Genomic DNA, 23,511 nt, shown 5'->3' on the forward strand with positions numbered 1-23,511 from the left:
GTTTGTTTGAAAGGGGACCTTGTACTGATCTTATAAGGTCCTGAAATTTTTAGAACTGTGTTTTTTTTTAAATATGAATTTTTGAATTTAAAAAAAAATTTTCTTTTGTTTTTTGCAGCTTCTAAATAATGTAAAGTTATGCAGATACATAGTATTGTCATTTTGAGCATTAAATGCGCATGACGTGGAAATATTGAATAATAAATTGATTTTAACTTTTTTTTCTATTTTTTGGACGTAATCTATATAAAATTGAAGGTGTGTGTGAAAAATATAAAAAATATTTTCTTGGCTCAAGTGAACTTTTTTTTCTGTGTATACCTAACTCGGTGAGAACGTGCGGATTTCGATGCTTCTACATTTTTACAAACGTAAGTTCTGGGGTTTCTAGTCCAACGTACACGACCAAATCTGCAATTCTGAATTTCTATCAATTCGGTGCGCGTATGCAAATCCCAGTACTTACGTCCCGAAGTTTCTAACTCGAGGCGTACGGACAATTCTGGTAGTTCGGAGATTTCATCTAACTGGTGCAGAGTTGTAATTATCGGCGTTTCTCAATGACCAACTCGGTACGCGTATACAGATTCCGGCGCTTATCCAACTTGGTGTGTGAAGGCCTTTCCTGCGATTTATGATTAACGTTATGCGGTTGACCATTTTTTTTTGTTATCACCAGCATAGATCGATGTACGTATCGGCAAAGTTTGGTGTCCTTTGGATGAATAGATTCGCTAGGGTTAACCAATATCCGATTTTGATTCTGGTACTTGTTTTGTGAGTATACCAAAGTTATTGTATTTCATAGAAAAGATAATGAATTCTTTCAGTAGGTCGAGTGAGGTATTACGTGCAGCCTCTTTACTACATAATAAAGCTGAAAAATTGAATCAAGTGCAACCGAGAAACGATAGGAACATTACTGATATTACCGATGGATCCGAATATATAAGAGTTAATTCTAGGGTGAATCGTCAAAAATACGATTTAACATTAGTGTTGAACACAGATGGTCTGTCTTTAGTTAAAAGTAGTACAAGTCATTGCTGGCCACTCATGTTTTTTATAGCTGAACTTCCAGATTACCTCCGAGAGTTATATCTTACGACTGTAAGACTGTAGGCCTCTGGTATGATAAAGATTGTAAGCCAGTGATGAACACATTTCTCGAACCATTTATCACAAAATTCCAAAAATGTTATAATGATGGTATTCTATGGACCTATCCAAAGACGGGTGAAAAAATAGTTTCACGAATTACAGTTCCTTTGATAATAGCTGATGCGCCAGCAAGGGCTCAACTGCAAAATATTTTAAACTTCAATGGGCGTTATGGATGCAACATATGCGAAATAAAATCAAAAAAATGTCTTGCTGTTGCAGGAAAGAAGAGAGTTCGTATTTATAAATTTGAAGAAGCTAAATTAAGAACTAGAAAAAGGATAAAACATCAAGTACTTAAAATTATGAATAGTGATAAAAAAAAAAAACATTAAAAGGTATTAAAGGGAATTCTATCCTTTCAAAACTGCCTTTGATTGACATGGGGACATGCTTTGTTCCAGAATATATGCATTCTGTTTTGTTAGAAGTTGTTCGACAATTTATAAGTTTATGGCTTGAGAAGAAAAACCCATGGAAATTAAGAGAAGAAGTAATAGATGAAAATGATAATTTTCTATTAAATATTCGGCCACCATACTTTTTTGGAAGAATGCCACGTAAATTGTCGACATTTAAACATTATAAAGCTTCTGAATTTTATAATTGGGATCTGTTTTATTCTCTTCCTGCTCTATTTAATAAATTATTAGTTCAATATATCGACCATTAGATGCTCTTAATTAAAGGTCTTTTTCTTTTACTTCAAAAAACCATAACAACAGAAGACTTTAATGAAGCACAATATTTATTTTCATTATTCATAGAAGAAGTTGAGACTTTATATACAGATCGAGAATTAACATATAATGTCCGCCAGTTTTCACATCTTGTTTTGTGTGTTAAACGCTGGGGACCTTTATGGGGCACTGCAGCTTTTTCCTTCGAAAGTTTTAATGGATATTATCGCTAACTGCGTTCATGGTACAAAACATCTTGGCCAAGAAAGAACCAATCATTTAAAAGAAGTTCAAACATTACAATTTCTCAAAAGTAAAATTATTGAAACAAGTTCTGAGTCTTCAGTTAACATAATAAATCATCGAGTAATTGGAAAAAATATAAATGGTGTAATACTTACAGCTAATGATAATCAATTGATAAGAATTCATGGTTTTGAAATGGAAAATTTTAAAATTTATGCACAAACGGAAATCTTTAATGAAAAGTATACTTCTGAAATTTATAAAATAATCAAAACTAATAGCCATACTGTTCAAATAAACTTGAAAAATAGTGTTACAGCCTATGGTTCGATAAAACTTTTCTTTCAAACGGAAGATGGATTGATATATTTTATAGGTGATGAATATATCATAGACAATACTAAGTATTTTGTTCATTCTAAAAAGCAGGTGCAAGTTCAGCATATTATTCCTTTTACCAAAAGTAATTCGTCATTATTAATTGATTGTAATCAGATAGAGAGTGTGTTTCATTTAATTATGGTGGGAAATTATCTATGTAAACGACCAAATATGTTAAGAAAATTTTTTTGAGTATATTCAGTGTATGTACAATAATTTCGATCAATAATTTTGTAAACAATCAATAAACGGTATACTTTATTATTCAATAAAAAAGAGTATTTTGATCATCATTAAAAACCTACGGTAGGGTGAATTCATTTAACTTTTCTAGGCATGAACAGGCCTGGTCAGGCCTGAGCGTATTTAAGACTTCAGACATGAACAGGCATGATGATGTCTAATTTCAGGTCTGGTCATATATGAACAGGCCTAATCAGGTCTAATTTCAGGCCTGATCATACATGAACAGGCATGGTCAGGTCTGATCATTTTTTCCCGGGTAATACTAATGTAACCGATATCTCATGACTACCACTACTAATGATCTATATCTTCTGTAGAGTCTACTCTGTGATTTCCATGAGTTTTAAATTTAAAAAATAGGCAGGGAAATAAATGTGCATATGGGCTTTCCTGTTCAGCTAATGGACTACTAGTCGAAATTAATATTAACAACGCTTTGAAATGATGAATGATCAATTTTAAAAATGATGTACACTATTCTACAACATTGAAAATAATTATAATGTTAACTGTTACGTTCTCGCAAATCTTAAATATAATTTAAAATCAATTAATTAATATTTTAATTAATTAATTATTACCCGAGGTATTTCGTAACGGAAATACCTCGAGATAAGAGATTTCTGGAACGTCAACGCAGTCCAGTAGACTAAACAGTCTACGTTGTGAAATTTGGACTGCGTTGATGTTCACATAGAGTAACCTGAGATGCAACGTTGCTAAAAAGCATTATAAAAACTCAGTGTATTTATTATTCGAAAACACATTCTGTCTTCAGACTTTATCTAGAGCAGTCAGTCCGAGGACTTGGCAGAGGAGCAATCTCTGCTGGTCCGAGGCTGAACCTGTCAATTCCTTTCTAATAAACCAATTTAATTGTTAATTAATTAAAATGGGTACTTATTAAAACCTCAACCCAGGGTTGAGAGTGCTTACCAGCGTTCCACCCTGGTTCCTTTACCTAGAGCGCTAGCCAGCGTTCATCAGGTATCCTTTCCTCAAAATATCCTAATTATTACCTCCAGGGTGTGAGCGCTTATTAGCTGTCCCACCCTGGCGAAATCGCCAAGAGCGCTAGCCAGCGTTCAGGCACTCTATCCATCACCTACCTGTAGGCAGATAAATTAAAAAGTAAATATTAAACTATGTTTTATAAAAAGTAAATAATTAAAAAGTACTTCGCGGAGGAATCAGTGACATGACCCACCTGAAGTCTATCGATTTCCTAATGAGGTCAAAATCTGGATTTAAATTATTTAAATAAAATTAATTACTCCCAAAATTTGGGAACGTAACATTAACCATTATTATGGTTGTAATTCTCCATTGGTGATTTTATCAAACAATTTCGTTAAATCGAAATTTTACCAATAGAAATAATTTACCATTATTGAAAACTTCTTTATACTAAACGAATCATTTCCACTCGTAACTGATAATAAAAATTCGAACATTATTTGTGGGAGTACTTTTCCACTCTCAAAAATTTTTCCGTCAATCATCGTACTCTTTGGATCATAAAATCCCTTCCCTGGCATTCAAGGGGATCATGACGTCACGGGAGCCCAAGAACAACGCTGTGTTAGAAAAAGCTAACACCCTCGAGAGTCAAGGGGCAAGAGGCAGATTTTCCTCAGTCTCTGAGATACGCACATCAACAGTTTACGACACTTGTCTCTATTTAAAGTATCGCATTATTGTAATCGCGGAGTACCATCTTGACATATATTTATAAACGACTTTAGTTATTGTATCACTTTACGAATAACTATATTGTACGGGATTGATTAATTATTGTGAAACTTAATTTACTTCATTCGGATATTGTAAAGAGTATAGTTATAACTTGAATAAATTATTAAACGAAAGAAATAGACTACTACAGAGTCAGAAGTGGGATACACTATTGTGCTCACATAGTGAATAGTTCAGTGAATAGTGTGGTGAACAGTGATTTTTAATAAATTTAAAATCATGAGTCGTGACCGAAGATCAAGGTGAGACCGTGATCATGAAAGTGACCGTCACCGGAAAGATCGTCATAAATCTCGATCACCACACCGCCACTGTGAATCACCACCTCAGGAGAGAGGTGCTTCCAATACTCGACTGGATTCACCTGTACCAAGCAATCGACAAACTGACAGTGAGACCAGCAGCAGCAGAAGTAGCGAGTTCCTGATGATTGAGAACCTCACAGAGGTCCTCTCAGGTTTTGCACAAACAGCACGTTCATCAAGACCTAGTGGTGGCTGCTTCACCAACGAGAAGGCGATCCCGGAGTTCGATCCCAAGGAAACCAACCTATCAGCTGCGGAGTGGATTGTCAAGGTCAGCGCACACGCTAGGCTTTATGGATGGGACGAGCGGACAACTCTTTACATGGCGACATGCAGGCTTAAAGGTAATGCAAAACTTTGGTATACAGAATTGCATGATTCGCAGTTAACGTGGGGGACATTCTCTTTATTAATTGCCGAACAGTTTCCGGGCGAGTAGAATTATAGCAAATTATTTAAAGAAGCCGTGAACTTCGAATGCGCTGCAGGTCATGATCTTGTTGCGTACTCTTTCCTTAAAATAGGAAAATTAAAGAAATTAAAACTCGAAATACCGGAGAACAAATTAGTTTCATGCGTAGTTGGGGGGATTCAAGACGATTCGATCCGCACTACTTTAATGACTCATAAATTCCAAACTATTGCGGAACTGAATGAGCGTCTCGCGAATTACGAAGCTACGCATAAATTAAAAGATAGGAGCAAAGACGCGAAAAAATCACACGCGCGAGATTCCAGTAAAGTCAAAACCCGGTAAAAGAAATCGAAAAATGTTTGTTACGGTTGCGGCAAATCTGGTCACCAACGTTACAACCGTCTAGAAACAGATAATACTAATAGGTCAAGAAATCTGAAATCCATCAATCAAATATTGGATGAGGACATGTGTGGTTATTGTAAAAAACAACCGTTCGGAGAAAGATTGCTTCACCAAGCGACGGGACGAAGCCAGGAAGAAGAAATCTGCATGACTAGATGTATGTTCAGTTGAAGTTAGTAAACCGTTAATAACATGCATCGTGAATGAACAAGGAAAGGAGTGTATGGTTGATTTGGATAGCGATTGTTCAGTCATACGAGACCGCAAAGCTCGCTCTTTGGGACTAAAATTAAGATCAACCCAAGAAACACTGTCTGCGTTTAATCAAGCCGTGGTAACTCTAATCACGAGAGCAAAACTGAAGCTCAAGAGGCTTTCAAGAATCTAAGGCTTGTTTTGAAAGTACTTAGAAATTACAACTTTACGCTCAATTTAGACAAGTGTAAGTTCTTTCAAACAAAGATCGACTATTTGGGCCGGGAAGTATCCAGGGATGGAGTTCGTCCAGGCGCTCATAAAATCGAAGCCGTTAAAAACGCAGAAATCCCCTAAGTCGTAAAAGGAGTGCGTTCATTCCTTGGCCTTGCGGGATACTTCCGGAAATTTATTAAACACTTCGCCCAAAAAATCTCGCTACTAACAGACTTGGTGAAGAAAAATAGTCCTTGAGTTTGGACTGAAAAACTCACTGGAGTAATAAACGAAGTAAAAGAAATATTAACAATAAGACCCGTTCTCGCTATTTATGACCCGACCCTTGAAACTGAGGTCCACACAGACGTTCGTTCAATAGGTCTTGAAGCCATGTTCATGCAAAAGCATGGGAATGAAAAGAAAGTTGTTTCCTATTATCGTAAAACAACACCAATAGAACAAAAATATCATTCATACGACTTGGAAACTCTTGCGGTCATTGCAGCTCTCAAAACCTTTCGCGTATATCTGATAGGGATAAACTTCACTGTAGTGCCGTGCGGACCACTGCTGTAAAAAAGGATATACAACCACGTGTTGCCAGATGGTGGGTATATTTACAAGATTACAATTTCGACATTGTGTATCGACCTGACGCTCAAAGAGCGCATGTTGATTACCTAAATCGGTATCCCATCGAATGTTTAGCTATTGATGTCACTCCCAGTGAGTTGATCAAAGTTGCTCAAATACAAGACTCCGACATTAGGACAATCATGAAGATCCTGGAGTCGGGAGATAATCAAGCGAGTACAAATCATTATTTTGAAATTTATGACCTTAGGAATGGAGTAGTTTTCCGAAGAACCGAGAACGGTAATAGATGGTTGTATCCAAGCGAGCCGGATTTCTATCCCGGATTTCTAATTCTTACCATGGTACGGCCGAACATACCCTCCCGGTGTAAAAATTGTTACTGCTGCTCTCATTGACTGAGATAGTATTTTTTTACGCATCGTCGGGCCCTATTGCTACTTATTATTTACATAAATTATTATTTAACTCGGTGTATAAATGTAATTCCCGGGGTTTCTAAATTTTTATTTAACCCGGTGTATAAATACCATTCCCGCGACTTCTAATAAATATTTTGCTAGTGACCATTTTTACTATGATGGGCATACATCGATGTATGTTTTGACAAGGTTTTGTGTCCCTCGAACGAATAGGTTCGCTAGGATTAATTAATAACCGATTTTGATCCTGGTACTTATTTCGTGGGTATACCGTAGTTAGTGTATTTCTTGTAAAAGAGGCCATAAATTCTCTCAGTAGGTCGAGTGGGGTATTACACGTGCAGCATCTTGACTATTACACGTGCCACATCTTTCAATTAAAAAAAAAAGCTTTTTAATTTTGCAAACATTACTTGTGATCTGATTCGGCATACTTATATCATCTGAGTTGTAAAAATTAGGTCTACGTGAGAGACAAAATCTAGTCAGTGCTTCATAAAAATAAACGACAACAAATATTAAACCAAATTTGTCTTTTTTATTATTTCAATTCAAGGAAAGTATTGTAATTTTACAAACTTAGCTAATCTAAAAATATTTGTAAAATTACAAAACCTTTTTGTAGAATTAGTAACCTCACAGAACTGTATATGTTTTATAATATTACTATACCCGATTTTAATTTTAAATAAATGTTTTGCCTATTAGCTTTCAATACAGTTCTTGTAAAATTACAATAGAAATTTTTAACAGGTGTAGCGAAAGTTAGGTCTAAATTAAGAGTCAAACGGTCTGAACTTGCGTTAGTTTTACATTAAAAATAAAAAAAAAAAAAATTAGGAATACGGTAGACCCTGAAGGCCATCCGTGCAACTTCCTGCTATTCCATGCCTAGGTGCATAAAACTGCACTAATGATGTTTTTGAGCTCTTCGAGCTCAAAAATACAATTTGTGTGTTATTTTGAGCTCTTCGAGCTTAAAAGTCTGAAAGAAGTATCATAGAACAATATTCTTTAAATTTTCAAACCACACTAACTTTTCAATTAATCAACCGATTTTCACGCGGTTGGCAGAATTTGACGCCATTTTTTTAGTTTCATGATGAATCTTCAAGTTTGAATTGATAAAACTAGGAAATTTGGAGTAATTCCAAAAAAACACTTTTTTTGGTTTTTTTTTGTTCATGATATTTCTTGAACGAATTGACCAATTTTGACCGGCTTGACGGCAATCGACGTTATTTTTTCATGCTAATAGCTGATAAGTTTTTGAAATCGATCAGTGCAGCCGTTTAAAAGTTATTCCAAAAAATGTCGGAGTTATGTTAAAAAAACACTTGTTTCCAAATATTTTATCGAGGATATCTCTCGAACCAATCAACCGATTTCCCCGTTTTTTGGCGGCGATCGACGCGATTTTTTAAGCTCTAAAATTATTCTACAACATCAAAAACGATCCGAGAAGAAATGACGAAATTATGTCAAAAAAACACTTTTTTCGATTTTCTTTCGTTCACGATATCTCTCGAACGAATGAACCGATTTTGAACGGATTGGCGACGATCGGCGTGGTTTTTCAAGTTTAAAGGCGGATTAGTTTTTGAAGTTGATCGATAAAGCCGTTTAAAAGATATTCCAAAAAAACCACTTTCAAAAATGATTTTTTTCTTTTTTTTTTTTTAGATTTTTCAAGATTTCTTAAAATCTATCGGTCCGAATCGGTTCAAATTCTCAGGAAATCTAAGTTTGAGGGAAGTCTTTAGAACGCCGTTTAGTTCGTTCCGATCGGTTTAGTCGTTCAAAAGTTATAAGCGAGTCACACACACACACACACACACACACGCGCGCGCGCGCGCGCGCACGTACACACACATAGTGACAACATCGCGGGAGTAGTCAGGGAAGCTTCCTTGGACCTCAAAACGTCGAAATCTGATGAAAACTCGATTTTTTCAAAACGGGGTAAAACCAATAACTTCCCGATTTTTGAAAATCTTTGATTTTCTTAGCGGGAAGTTAAAAAAACAATATTTAAAAAATTCTTTTTTTATCATTTTTTATCAAATAGTATGAGCCAGACTTGAAAATTAACTATGGCCCAGTCTTGTTTACCAGGCTTTGGCTGGACTTACAAATTAACTGTGGCCCAACCTTGGTAACCAGGCACGGGCCAGTCCTGGTTGCCAGGCATGGGCCAGCGTTATCATTCCAGACTTAAAACCAAGACTGGGTCAACTCTGGTTTACAAACCTAGCCCAGAGTTGTATATAGTTGGCCCAGGCCTGGGCCCGCCATACTTTCCTACATGGGAAGTAGGTAGGTAGTAACATATACAATTTTTAAATTCCGAGTTATAGCTCCTATAGACTTCAAATTTAGTAGGAGTCTTCTATATGTGATATAGAAATAATCTAAAAGCGGATTTTACAATCACCTCCAATAAAATCTTAATTTCGAAATATAGCTTCTAAAAACTCTAAATATGGTAAGCATCTTTCATTTCTCATGTAGAGATCATCTCAAAATGGATTTCATTAAAGTCTACTTCCGATAGGAATTGCGGGGGTGGATGTTAAAATCTAAACTTTTATAACCAGACTGTATCTTCCACAGACTCCAACTTTCGTGGGAATCTTCGTATATGATGTGAAGTTCAGCTAAGAATGAATTTCATCAAATTCTAACCCCAAAAAAGATTGCGAGGGTGTCAACTATGAAAATCTCTCATTTCCAAAAAATAGTTTCTATGGACTCGAAGTTTCGTTCGAACCTTTTATTTATAATGTAGAAATCATCTCGAATATAATCTTACGAAATTCTTCCCCCAGATAGGAGTGCGGGAGTTATAACTGTCAAAAAATTCATATTCTTCAAGTACAGTTCCTATAGATACAAAAATTTGATCGAATCTCAAGAAAAACAGGTAATTACAGGGATGGCCTCCTAGATTAACGGTTTGAAATATTTTTTTTTGTTTTAATATATATATATTTTCTTAGTAGTTTTGGCGTGAAAGTGTAACAAACAAACTTACATTCACATTTATATTGTTATTAGAAAATTAGGGATTAGATGTTAGAGTGCTGTTAAAATTATATGGTCCCAGCTTGTTCAAGTTCTGGGTACTGCTTTGAAAATTTGGAGGTACTATTTCATTGGATGGTACAATTTTTTTGAATTAATTCAAAATTGGTGAATTTTGGTGAAAATTTTTCGGACTTTTCTCTGAAAAACTCTAAAAAATACTTATCTTGAGTTCTAAAGACTTTTTCAGAGTTTTTCAGAGAAAAGTTTAAAAAATTCGCACCAGGGTTAAAATGATGATATACCGTTTTTCTTTTAATAATTGTTCGGCTTACTGTTTAGTACATTTTTCATATGAAAAAAATAGCATCTATCAGCTATTCTCGACATATCAACTTTTAAGTAAACAAAAATATAATTGTTTTAATTTATAATTGAAAAAACTTACAGAAATCAATTACTGTATCATTGAATATCATTGAATAATTATAACATACGCATATCACTTATAATAAATATACGGATTTTGTATTACAACAATTCTATATTTCAAATAAAATTCCAGGAAATTACTTGATGCGACTGACTGACAGAGTATGTCGGTATATAAAGTCCTAGCGGGTAGATCTCTATCACCCACAAGAGAATTAGCTACATTGTCGATGGAGTAGATCCCAGAGATCCCAGGTCCAGATTTGAATATCCCAGAATCCGATCACTCATAGTATCGATGACATAAATTTTTGTCGGCTAGAATCCCGATTACTTAAAATCCCGATGATATATAGACGTGAATATTACCCTGGGTTAAAAATTTTTAACTCTTATCTACTCTATAAGAGTATTGAGTTTATGGGAAAATATTGTATTGGCAAAATTGAAATTGCGCACAACAAACGGGATCGAATTGAAATTCAATATGATTTTATTTGATTCAATCCGATTTTTGAAACCAGTATGTCGCATTGAAAAGTATTCAATCACCGGAAGGAATTTAGCGCGGAAAGTCATTTTTTTTTAATTAACTATATACCAAACAATTGCTCTTCAAATCCTCTATAAGAATCTGTAATTGCTCCACATTTCTTTGATTATTAGTTTTAATTAACACTTAATTTTTTTTGCTTTTAATTATTAAAAAATTAATACCCTGATTAAGAAATCTAATTTGAAATGATTTGAAAGCATCGGATTTGAATACCATATAGATATACAATTACCATGGAGGTAATAATTTCAAATCATCTTTCTGAATTAGGGTAACAGTGAAGTTGAGAAATATTAAAAATTTTTTTAGAATTTTATACCAATTAAATTATTAAAAAAAAAATTAATCAAAAAATTGAACATGTAAAAATTAATAAAAATTACAAGTGAACATTTTTAGAAGCATTTTTTTTTTTTATTGTAATTAATTTGTTAAAAAAATTTTTAAATTGGCAGCTGACCACTAACTTTAGTATTATAAAAATTTAATCATTAATTAACTAATAATCACAGAAGTGGAGCAATTACAGATTTTTATAAAGCATATGAAGAGCAATTGTTTGGTACATAGTTAATTAATAAAAAATAACTTTCTGCGCTAATTTCCTTCTGATAATTAGTTTCAACTGTCCTAACCCCATCCCCTAATATATTCTAAGGATGTCAACGGCATCACCGCTACGTAGCGCCACAGTAGCACCCAAAGCTGTTGTAATCACAGAATTTGAAATGAAAAATGCGTGTAAATAAACAAATGAACATTGAAGATCCATCTCACAAATTGTACAGACAAATATACTGTTAATCTGTGATATAATGTAAAAATTGAGTGGTGTTTTTTTTCTTATTTTCTTTCAGTATTACATATTAAATGGTTTTATGAATAATGAAATTGAACGATGTCTTGTTATAGACTATCATGCTAATAAAATTTCCAATGTATAACCTCTGTGAGAGAATCATCGTTTAAAAAAATTTATAAATAAAATTATTAAACTATCATTAAATTAAATCTTTTTACTAAATTTAATATCGTAGTTTACATTCTTCAAATAATTTCAATGGCATATCCATTTAACGATTTAGTGCACACTAAATCTTTTACTCCAAAAGAATATCAGGTTTGTTATTGTTTTTTAAAAACAGATAATAATTGTTAATAATCAAAACAATAATAATCTTAGTGTGTTAACTATATTATTAATTTTTCTCTTTAATCTACAGGTAGAATTACTATATGCTGCTAAACAAAAGAATATTATCATTTGTTTAGGAAGGTACACCGAGCAAACATTCATAACAACTAAATTAATTCAGGAATTTGTGACCGGCAATCGAAAGTAAACAAAAATAATTTTACATTATTTTTATTAATCTTATATCATATGATACTTAAAGTAACAAACATTTAATAATTTTTTTGATTTTTTTACCAAATAAATTGTGTAAAAAAAATCTTAAACTAAGAATTTCTAAAAAACTATGAATGCAATTTTTCATAAATATTTTCTTAACAGTAATGTCTTTAAATAAGACTAAAGGTTGTCAAATGTCTGTTGATTTTAATATCATCTTCTCCTAAATCTTAATTTTTTATTATTTTTGATTTCAGCTTTAACACAAAGAGTAAAAAAATTGTTTATATTCTTAGTAGTTATGAAGTATGCCGGCTAAAAGCGCAATATATTGAGCAATTAACAGACTTGAAAGTTTGTATTGGAACACCAAATATTAAAAGTGATACATTCCTCGATAACTTTTTTAATGTTCATGTAAGAAATACTCACATTTTTTTACATTCTGATATCAATTCATTTCTAAATAAAATTGACTAACTTCACAGGTTATTGTAACAACGAGTGAATTATTTCATGATTTATTAAAAAAAAATAAATTAGACTTACAAATAAATTTAATTATAATTGAACAATGTCAATTGTTGCTAACAAATATCGAACTTAAGAAAGCATTGAAAATGGTAAGTTCAAGCAGGAATAAACTATGTAGATTTATTGGACTAGCCGTTCCTCTCTTTGGATTAACTGAAGAACCTGGACGATTGAGTTTAGAAATAGAACGACTTGAGTCCACTTTTCAATGTGATGTTGAGACAACTAGTGACATACTATCAATATTAAGGTGAGAAAAATATTAAAAAAATTTTTATATTTTTTTTTTTTTTTTTTTGATGCCGAATAAATATGTGTATACAACTTGATCATAAATTTAAAAAAAAATTATGTTGGAACTTGATGAAAAAGATTTTCCAATGAATTGAGCAGAATTTTTTTTGTTTTAATTTTGAATCCAAGTTGACAAAAATAATAGAGAACAGTTTTGTAGTTAAATGGTTTTGGCATATTAAAAATTATTATTTATTGTCTTTGGAACTATGTATTTAAATTAATAAATTAATATTTCAGGTATAGCTCAAAACCAAAAGAGTATATTGTTGAATTTAAAACCGGGACGAAAGAAAAATTACATATTAAAATCGAAGAAGTAATAATGGATGCAATGAATTTTCTAGACGATCACCGGTATGATCCAACGGAAATTTACCAAGATGAATTTCTCGAAGATATTCAAAAAATTCCTGATCCAACAGAAAAACCACGTGAAATGTTACAAGATCTTTTAACTATACTTGAAACTTTGGGACCATGGTGTGCAGATCGTGCTGCTTTATCTCTTTTAGCTCTAGCTGAAAAACTTAAAATTAAAACACCGTATGAACGTCATTATCTATTACTCAATATGATAGCCTCTGTTATGATTAAAATTCGTGCAATATGCGATTATGAATTTCGAAACATTCCAGAAAAAAATAAAATTTGGAATTTTTCAACACCTAAAGTCCATCGGTTACTAGAAACACTTAAAACGTTTACTTCTCTTTATGATAAAAATAACAAAAAATGCAATAATATTAATAAATGTAAGATATTTGAACATTATTTTTTAATTTATTAATTAGTTAATTATATTCGTATTGAATCAAAGTTATTTTATTTTAATTGGTTTCATTTCTATTTCAGATAACATTAATAGAAACTTGAGCAAAGTTCAAGATCAGAATACTACAAAAATTATTTCCAAAGACTTTTACAAAACAAATGATAAAATGAAAACACCTAAATTTCCACGACCTCATCGTAATATCACAGACCCTGACCTTTTATGTGGTATAATATTTGTGGATAAAGGATTTACTGCCAAAATTTTGTTTTACTTATTATATGTAAGTATAAATTTCTTAAATATAAAATATAAAATTTCAAAGATTCTTAATATTTTTAGTAATTTTTATTCAAACTATTTGATAGGAAATTGCTAAATGTGATGAAGACTTAAATTTTTTATCACCTCTTTACACGACTGAGAGAACTTATGATGAAGTTTCGCAGTTTCGAGATCCTGAAACAGAATATCGAAAACAAGAAGAAGTTTTAAAACGTTTTAGAATTCATGAGTGCAATTTACTTATTGCAACGGCAATTTTAGAAGAAGGTAATCTTCAATAGTTTTAAAGAATTTTAAGGTTAACAAAGATATTTATCAAAATAATCGAAATTGGTGTTTCTAATATATTTGAAAATATCAATTCAATATAATACCAAGATCATCGGAAAAAATAGATTCGGAAATAATATACTCGGAACCATAAATCTAGAAAATTTTTGACTAATAAAAAAATAAAACAAATAAAAGGAAATTATCAATTAATTTCCCATTTAGTGGTTGATTTTGAAAGTAAATTAGTCATATATTGTTTTACTTCCAGTTAGAAAATGTTAGAAAGAAAAATAGCCCCTAGATGAAAATATCATTGAGACTTGGTTCTGTTGAGATTAATTTTTCAATGTCTATTTTTTCCGGGATTAAATACCAATGAATTTATATAACATTCAACAATTAGTTGCCAAATATCAGAATTTACTTATATTAAGAAATATAACGAGTTCAATTATACATAACAATATTGAGGAAAATAAGTAAACATATGTCATAAATCATATTTATACCTAATGGAATAACTGATAAAAACAAATTTTTACCTCAATCGTAAATTTACAAGCATATATGGATAGCATTCCATGCTAGTAAAGGTGGACCTTCTTATGAACTCCGCTGTTTATCTTACGGCATAAAACAAATTTTATTTTGTTTAAGAAATTTTTTATGAAAATTATTTTTATTCCGAGTAATTTTTTTTCAAAAATTGTAATTATAATAATTATTATTATTAAAATTAAAATTTAAATTATATCATATAGTGCTCTTAACAAAATTCAGTTTATTTCAACAATTATTTATGATTACATAAATTTTTCTTCATTGAATCTGACTTCACTTTGAGATTAAATGATCGAAAAAATTTTATTGATTTTTTAAATAACTATAACGTACATTATAACCACTTTTTTATTTTTTTTAATTGCACTGTTAAACTATTACCGTGAAATAACATAATAATTATTATCGTTGTAAATTTACTCATGTAATTTAATTATAGGAATTGAAATTCCAAAATGTAATTTTGTGATGCGATATGATATTCCTAAGAGTTATCGATCATATGTTCAAGCTAAAAGTAGAGCGAAAGCTGCAGATGCTTTACATGTGCTCTTAGTAGAAAATTCAAATTCTAAAGAGTATATTTGGAAGCTATCACAATACCACTATGTTGAAGAAGTATAAAGAAATTCTTAATAGTTATTATTGCTAATGATCATGATCGTTCATTATAATAATCATTTTTAATTGTTAGATTTTACTTCAAAAATGTACTAATAATGAACCGACGGAAAAGGAGGAAATTGAAGCTGATTTATATTCAGATTTAATTCCATCGTATCAACCATTGCAAAGTGAAACTAGAGCGATTGTAACATTTAATTCAGCAATATCGTTAATAAATAGGTCATTAAATTTTTTTCTAATTTTTTTTTTACTTTAGTAAATTTTTTCAATTGAAATAAATTTTTTGTTCTGTAGGTATTGTGCTAAATTACCTAGTGACACATTTACACGACTGACACCAGACTGGTCAACAAATGAAATTATTATTCATAATAACTTATATTACCAATGCTCCTTAAGATTACCTATAAACTCTCCGCTGAAATCCGTTATAACTTCTCACCCGATGCCCAACAGAGCTATGGCTAGACGTTTAGCAGCTTTACAATTATGCATAAAATTACATAAAGAAAATGAAATTGATGATAATCTATTGCCCATTGGAAAAGAAAATTTTAAAGCCAGACCAGAAGATGCAGAAGTTCCAGCGTTACCTGATGAAAGTCAATCTGATCTCTCTGAAGCACGACCTGGTACAACAAAACGTCGACAATATTATTATAAAAAGGTATATTTGTTGTGTTAGTTTTTTTTTAAGCAATATCTAAAATCCTATTAAAATTAACTGATATTTAATATTCAAATTATTTATTGTATCTTTCTAGAATAGCGTTCAAATATGTTCAATTTTAAAATTTCCGTGAAATGCATCTAAAAGTTTCTAAAATAAACTTCAACTTTCATAATTGAAATTTTTTCTTAATAGAATTTTATTATTGCTCTAATTTTGACATTGTAACTTTGAATGTATTTAGATTTCGGTTAACAACCAGCCGTTTTTTATTTTATTTTCCCAGCAACATTAAAAATATTTCTAATATTCATTTCAGATAGCTGAAGCATTGACTGATTGTCGCCCTACAGTTGGAGTTCCCACATATTTGTATCATATAAAAATGGTTCTTAGTTGTCCATTACCAGAAGAACAAAATACACGTGGAAGACGCATTTATCCTCCTGAAGAATCTGATATTGGATTTGGTATTCTAACATTAAAAAAAATTCCAAAATTGTGTCCTTTTCCTATCTACACTAGATCTGGAGAAGTACAAGTTGAATTAAAACTTAGTAAAAATTCAGTAGTATTAGATTCTAATCAAATAGAACGAATTTATACATTTCTTAATTATACATTTACAAATGTGTTGAGACTTCAAAAATATTTGATGATTTTTGAACCGAATGCATCAGAAAATTCTTACGTTATTGTACCTGTGAAAAAATGTGAGTTTAAAGAAATGTATTACTTAGAATTTAATTATACATTTATTTATACTAATAACATAAATTATAAATTATAGGTCTAGTTAACGGATTTGAGGATGTAAGTGTAGATTGGAAGTTCTTAGATGTTATTTATGACAATCGTTGCACAGCACCTAGTGATATTAAAGAGGAAGATCGTGTCAGTTTTATATTTGATCCTTCAAAATATCACGATGCTGTTATAATGCCTTGGTATAGGAATCAAGATCAACCTCAATATTTTTATGTAGCTGAAATTTGTAAAAATTTAAATCCCAAATCCTCGTTTCCGGGTGATGGTTATAGTACATTTGAAGAATATTATAAAAAAAAATATGATATTAAAATCCAAAATTCCGAACAGCCTCTCTTAGATGTTGATCATACATCAGCTCGATTAAATTTTCTCACTCCAAGATACGTTAATAGAAAAGGAGTTGCATTACCAACGAGTAGTGAGGAAACAAAAAGAGCTAAACGCGAAAACTTAGAGCAAAAACAAATTTTAGTTGCTGAGTTATGTGCTATTCATCCATTCCCTGCATCACTATGGAGGCAAGCTGTTTGTTTACCTTGTATTTTGTACAGAATTAATGCATTATTACTTGCTAATCAAATTAGATGTCAAGTGGCAGAAATGATGAATCTTGGACAACAATATTTGGATTCTGATTTTGAATGGCCGGCATTGAATTTCGGGTGGAATTTAGCAGAAGTTTTAAAAAAGTCTAAAGAATTGGATAAAAGTGTGTCTAAAGACCGTGTAAAAATATTTAATTCAAATGATACTATTTCCGAAGTAGCTAATAATGAAAAAAAAACGGGCCAAGTTACTACTAGTAGTTATAACAATTGGGGTACTTTTGAAGAAAATAAAAATGATTTTAATACAAATAATGAATTAGAAATTGGAACCTGGTCTAATGATATGGCGATTAATTCAATAAGTATAGACAGTCAGTTTCAATCGTTGTCTAATAATATAACAGTTCTGCAACCAGAATTTTCATGGGGTGATATACGATGTGGATCACCAACTTATGAGTCTGAAGTCGGTGATTATTATTCTGATGATTCATACAGTGATGATGGATTTGTTGAATCATCTGATGAAAGTGATAATGAAAATCGTGGGTTGAGAATATCATATACTGGTGATAATACAGCAGAAGCTGTTGAGGATGAATCTAAAATATCAAAACAAGAAATTAATAAAAAAATATTAGATCTTTTCAAAAATGATAAAAATATAGAGAATATATTCTTACCTTATAGCGAAAATAATTATAAAAATTCAGAATTGAAACTACATGAAAATAAACATTATGAGTTTGCAAAGAAGCGTGAAAATGAAATAATTACGAGTGATTTATTTATACCAAGTAATCAAGAAATATCATTTAACACTAAAAAAACATGTGTAAATAATATTGATGATACTCATAAGCCATTACATTTGTCTCCAGCTACCAGAGAATACGTAAAAAAAGTAGGAGAACTACTAGAAAAAGATATTTCACTTGAGAAATCGTCGAGTTATAATAAAAATGGCTGTAATGACATTCAAACACCTACACTTTTTGATAAAAATGATTCAACATTTAGTTTTGATCACCAGCCAGAATTACGAGGCAGTCCTGGCCCTAGCCCTAACTTAATTTTACAAGCATTGACAATGTCTAATGCAAATGATGGAATTAATTTAGAACGTTTAGAAACAATAGGCGACTCCTTTCTAAAATATGCCATTACAACATATTTATATTGTACTTATGACGTAATACATGAAGGTAAATTAAGTCATTTACGCTCTAAACAAGTAAGCAATTTAAATTTGTACAGATTAGGTAGACAAAAAACACTCGGAGAAAGTATGATAGCGACTAAATTTGAACCTCATGACAATTGGTTGCCTCCTTGTTATTATGTTCCAAGAGAACTTGAGCAAGTTTTTATAAAATCAGGAGTACCATCAAGTCTTTGGAATCAAGCTGATATTCCATTACTTCAAATGATAAATCGTAATGAAATGTCGCAATTGATTAAAGAAACGGAGTATAAACTTGATTTAATGAGAATTGAATTAGATAGAAATGAAAGCCGTGAGACTGATGAATTTGATAGTTTACAATGTTCTATACCTTATAATTTAATTACTCAGCATAGTATTCCAGATAAAAGCATAGCCGATTGCGTGGAAGCGCTTATTGGAGCTTATCTAATAGCGTGTGGTCCTAGAGGAGCTCTTTTGTTTATGGAATGGTTAGGAATCCACGTTTTACCAGCGACTAAAGTTATTTATCCGAATAAGCATGATAAACCTCTAGATAAGTATCCGGGTAGTAGCCCATATGTTAAGAAAATTGATGAAAATGGCCAAACCATTTGGACGCAAACTCGATGGGGAAAACTGGAAGAACCAAGAAACCCTCTGTTGAGACATGTAGTTGATCCAGAAAGAGAATTAAGTATAATGTTAGATGGTTACGATTGTTTAGAAGAGAGTATAAATTATAAATTTATAGATGTCAGTTATCTTCTTCAAGCATTTACACATGCTTCTTATCAGCCTAATAAATTAACTGATTGTTATCAACGACTTGAATTTCTGGGTGATGCTGTTTTAGACTATTTAATAACTAGACATTTATATGAGGATTCGAGACAGCATTCACCAGGTGCATTAACTGATTTAAGATCAGCACTAGTTAATAATACAATATTTGCATCATTAGCTGTTAGGTGTGGATTTCATAAATATTTTAGGCATCTTTCACCAGGATTAAATGTTGTAATTGATCAGTTTGTAAGAATTCAAGAAGAAAACGGTCATTCTATTAGTGAAGAGGTAAATTAAAAAATATAATACATTTTTTTTTTTTTTTTTTTTTTTTTATTGAAATTAATTATTTTCTTTTATAATTTCAGTACTATTTAATCGGAGAAGAAGATAGTGAAGAGGCCGAAGATATTGAAGTACCAAAAGCATTAGGAGATGTTTTTGAATCATTAGCTGGTGCAATTTATCTTGATAGTGGAATGTCCCTTGATGCTGTTTGGAATGTTTATTACAGAATAATGAAGTCGGAAATAGGTAAAAGATATTTCTATAAGTAAATTTTTCTTTTGTTGTCATTACTCAAGTAAATTAATAAATTTTTTTATTCGTTATAGAACAATTCAGTACCAATGTTCCGAAGTCTCCAATCCGTGAATTATTAGAATTAGAGCCGGAAACTGCGAAATTTGGCAAGCCAGAAAAATTAACTGATGGTCGTAGAGTACGAGTGACAGTTGATGTTTTTGGCAAAGGTTCATTCAAGGGTATAGGTAGAAATTATAGAATTGCAAAATGTACAGCAGCAAAATGTGCATTAAAGAAATTAAAAAAAACGCAATCTTCCCATCGACAAAAGATGTAATATTTTTTATTAAAGAAATGTTAATGAATGCATTACATTTTTTTTTTATTTATGTCCATATTCTCATTATTAAATTTTAATATTTAACAAAAAAAATGTTTTTATCATAAAATGTTGGTGTTATTCAACTGATCAATTTTGATCAATCATATCATTTTTTATTGTCTTTTGCCTCAAAAATGTCGTCAAATACTTTATATATATTAGAATGTGCAAAAATGTAACTTCCTTGATGGACCTTTTAAAATTGGCATTTTGAGTTCTGCTTTTAACAGGAGTTGTGTTTGGGCATGTCCTGACATATTTTGAGCGTAAAGGATTTATTTAACTTTTATAGAATTTTTTAACAGGAGTTTTGTTCGGCAAAATTTTAAAATTTTGAAATTTCAGCAAAAATGCCTAAACAAAACTCCCGGTAAAAAATTCTATGAAAATCAAATAAATCCTTAACCCTAATAATTATTAGACAAATACATTTTGATTTCAAATTTTATCGAGTGATTGTTGGGACAGTAGGAATTTATAATCATACTTTTTTTTAAGAAAGAGTAGCTAAATCATTAATGACTGAAATAGCTAATATGTATTGTAATGATCATGAAGGATGAACTCTATTAAATCATAACATAGCTAAACATAACATAAACATAATTAAGTTGATGTTAAATGATTATACTGATTTTAATGATTAAAACTAAAATGGTAAATTGTGTCTGATGTGTCTTCTCTAAAATTTCACAACGACATTGTTAAATTATTGTAAAAAACGGTCGATTTAAGTTAATTCTTAATAAAATGAATAATAATAAATATATTTTTTAATATTCAAAATATATCTTTATTTTCATGTTGGCAATTTTTACATGGTAGCTACCATCATAATGCGGAAATCTGTATAATGACAGATTTACTGACTAACTGACCCATTGATTGATTGATTATTGATAATAAAATGCTTTCTCTCATATATTTAATATTCGCCAACACGGGTAATTACAAATAATTACATTTTCTCTAATTCAAAATTTATCTTCATTATCTTCTTGAAATAATTCATTTTATTTATATTTTTCGTCTAGGTTACACCATAAAATTTTATTGTATGTCCAGAGAAGCGAGTGGGTATCAGCTAGTATATATATATATATATATATATATATACAAACATCTCTTCCAAATCATAAGTTGTTCACAGACTTTTTTTTTTTAAAGATATACTAAAAACATTATTCGGGTGACGAAAAAAAATTATTGTTTGAGTTTGAAATTGTAACATTTGTAACAGTTTTACCTGCTCAGGTTAGCCCCTAATCAATTTTATAAATAACTAAACAAAACTAACAACAATAAAAATTATCAGGGCGCCACCAGGATTATTAATCACGGTTCCTGGAACCCGTCCAGAGCTGAGAAAACTTATCTTAGGGTAGAGAGAGTGGAGGAAGGTGCTGTTGAATAATAAAAATCGAATTAACAAAATTGATCAATATTTATTAACAATAAAAAGGGAAAAAAACTTAACAGAGTTGGCTTAAAATTAGTTAACAAATTTCACTCACTCACACACGTATAATCTAACGAAGCGGAGAATAACTGCGAACTAAACGATATTTACAAACGAACCTCCCAACGACGATACGATGACTAGACGGGCTTTTTTGAACGAACGGTCTCCCACACCTGCTTAAAACTACTGGGCTTTTTCTAACGAACGGTCTCCCACACCTAACCTAAAACTAAGCTTAAAATTACAAGTCCACCGGACTACCAAAACGAACTCACTTTACACACTTATAACTTAAAATTAAGTCCACAGGACTACCGCACTTAACACTATTAACACTCTCTATCACGCATAACCCATACAATTCTTCACACACATAACCCACACTTCGCTTAATTGATTTTATAATTTTAAATTTGAAAAATGATTTTAATTTAATTACAATATATTTAAATTATTCAATCATTAGTATTTGGTAAAAACAATAATTCCAATTCAACTATCAATTTCAATTAACCTCGAACTAATCCCTATAGAGCCAGAGGCTTAATGCCTTGAATTAACTTAGTCACAATATCAACCTTTACAATCACTTCAAAATTATTAACAAAAGTTTATTAATTAATTCTGACTAAATTTTTACTGTGACAATTTTGACTCAGATAACTGATTTCTTGGACTTAATGTCCACGCCGATAATTATTAATTTCAGTAATTTTAATTTGACTACTTCACGGACTTAATCCCCAAAATTACTAAATTTCCTCACGACATAAAATAATTTTACAATATAAATGAATTTCGATAATTTTCCACTATATATTATTCTCAACAATTAATTCTTATATAAAATTCTTAATAATTAATTCTTAATATAAAATATTATCAATAATTTTCTACTAGTTTTATCCATTATAAAAAATTCGGCACAAGTCGAAATATTCAATTTTCAATTGCTAGAACATTCGCTAGCTGTTTTTGCTTGACCTTGGGTATTGGAATTTACTGCGACACAAAACTGACGCTTGACCAAAATTCCACGAATAAAAATTTGTCGATTTTTTTTCAATGACAAAAATTAATCAATTTTACTAAGTTAATTGTTATAAAAATTACAACAATAAAATTAACGAAATTTTCGGATGTTAATTTATTAATTGATTATTTCTAGTTATTAAAATTTCCCCGCAAGGTCGATTGAGTGATCCTCGGGTATAAACCCCCATGAAAATCACTAAATCCAAAACTAGCAAATGTTTCACTATTAATCTATTAATAATCGTCGATTAAACGATCCAATTGATAAATAATTAGGAGAAGTAACTAGGCATTGGATAAACCGAGGTCCACTTCCTTCCCACAGAGTAATAATTGACACCTTGACGAACAAAACGATGATCTAACACACTCGTTGAGGATGAAGTCCTAGTTGTAGTTGGCTT

At 31.1% G+C, this 23,511-nt stretch overlaps 1 protein-coding gene and 1 pseudogene across 1 annotated transcript; both read left to right on the forward strand.

Moving 5' to 3' along the window:
* The first annotated feature begins 113 nt into the window (after nt 1–113).
* Nucleotides 114–5,531, forward strand: LOC141537897 (uncharacterized; annotated as a pseudogene).
* Nucleotides 5,532–11,747: 6,216 nt separating this feature from the next.
* Nucleotides 11,748–20,584, forward strand: Dcr-1 (Endoribonuclease Dcr-1). Its single transcript, XM_074259273.1, has 14 exons — nt 11,748–12,156; nt 12,260–12,375; nt 12,648–12,807; nt 12,879–13,174; nt 13,459–13,973; nt 14,074–14,276; nt 14,362–14,545; nt 15,552–15,730; nt 15,807–15,958; nt 16,034–16,406; nt 16,729–17,122; nt 17,200–19,991; nt 20,072–20,237; nt 20,318–20,584. The coding sequence occupies exons 1-14, from the start codon at nt 12,097–12,099 to the stop codon at nt 20,563–20,565; spliced, it is 5,838 nt and encodes a 1,945-aa protein (XP_074115374.1). The 5' UTR covers nt 11,748–12,096; the 3' UTR covers nt 20,566–20,584.
* The last annotated feature ends 2,927 nt before the right edge of the window (nt 20,585–23,511 follow it).

This window comes from Cotesia typhae, unplaced genomic scaffold (assembly GCF_013202065.1).
Source record: "Cotesia typhae breed Kobodo isofemale line unplaced genomic scaffold, CoteBio_Ctyphae contig_20, whole genome shotgun sequence".
NCBI classification, from domain to species: Eukaryota; Metazoa; Arthropoda; class Insecta; order Hymenoptera; family Braconidae; genus Cotesia; species Cotesia typhae.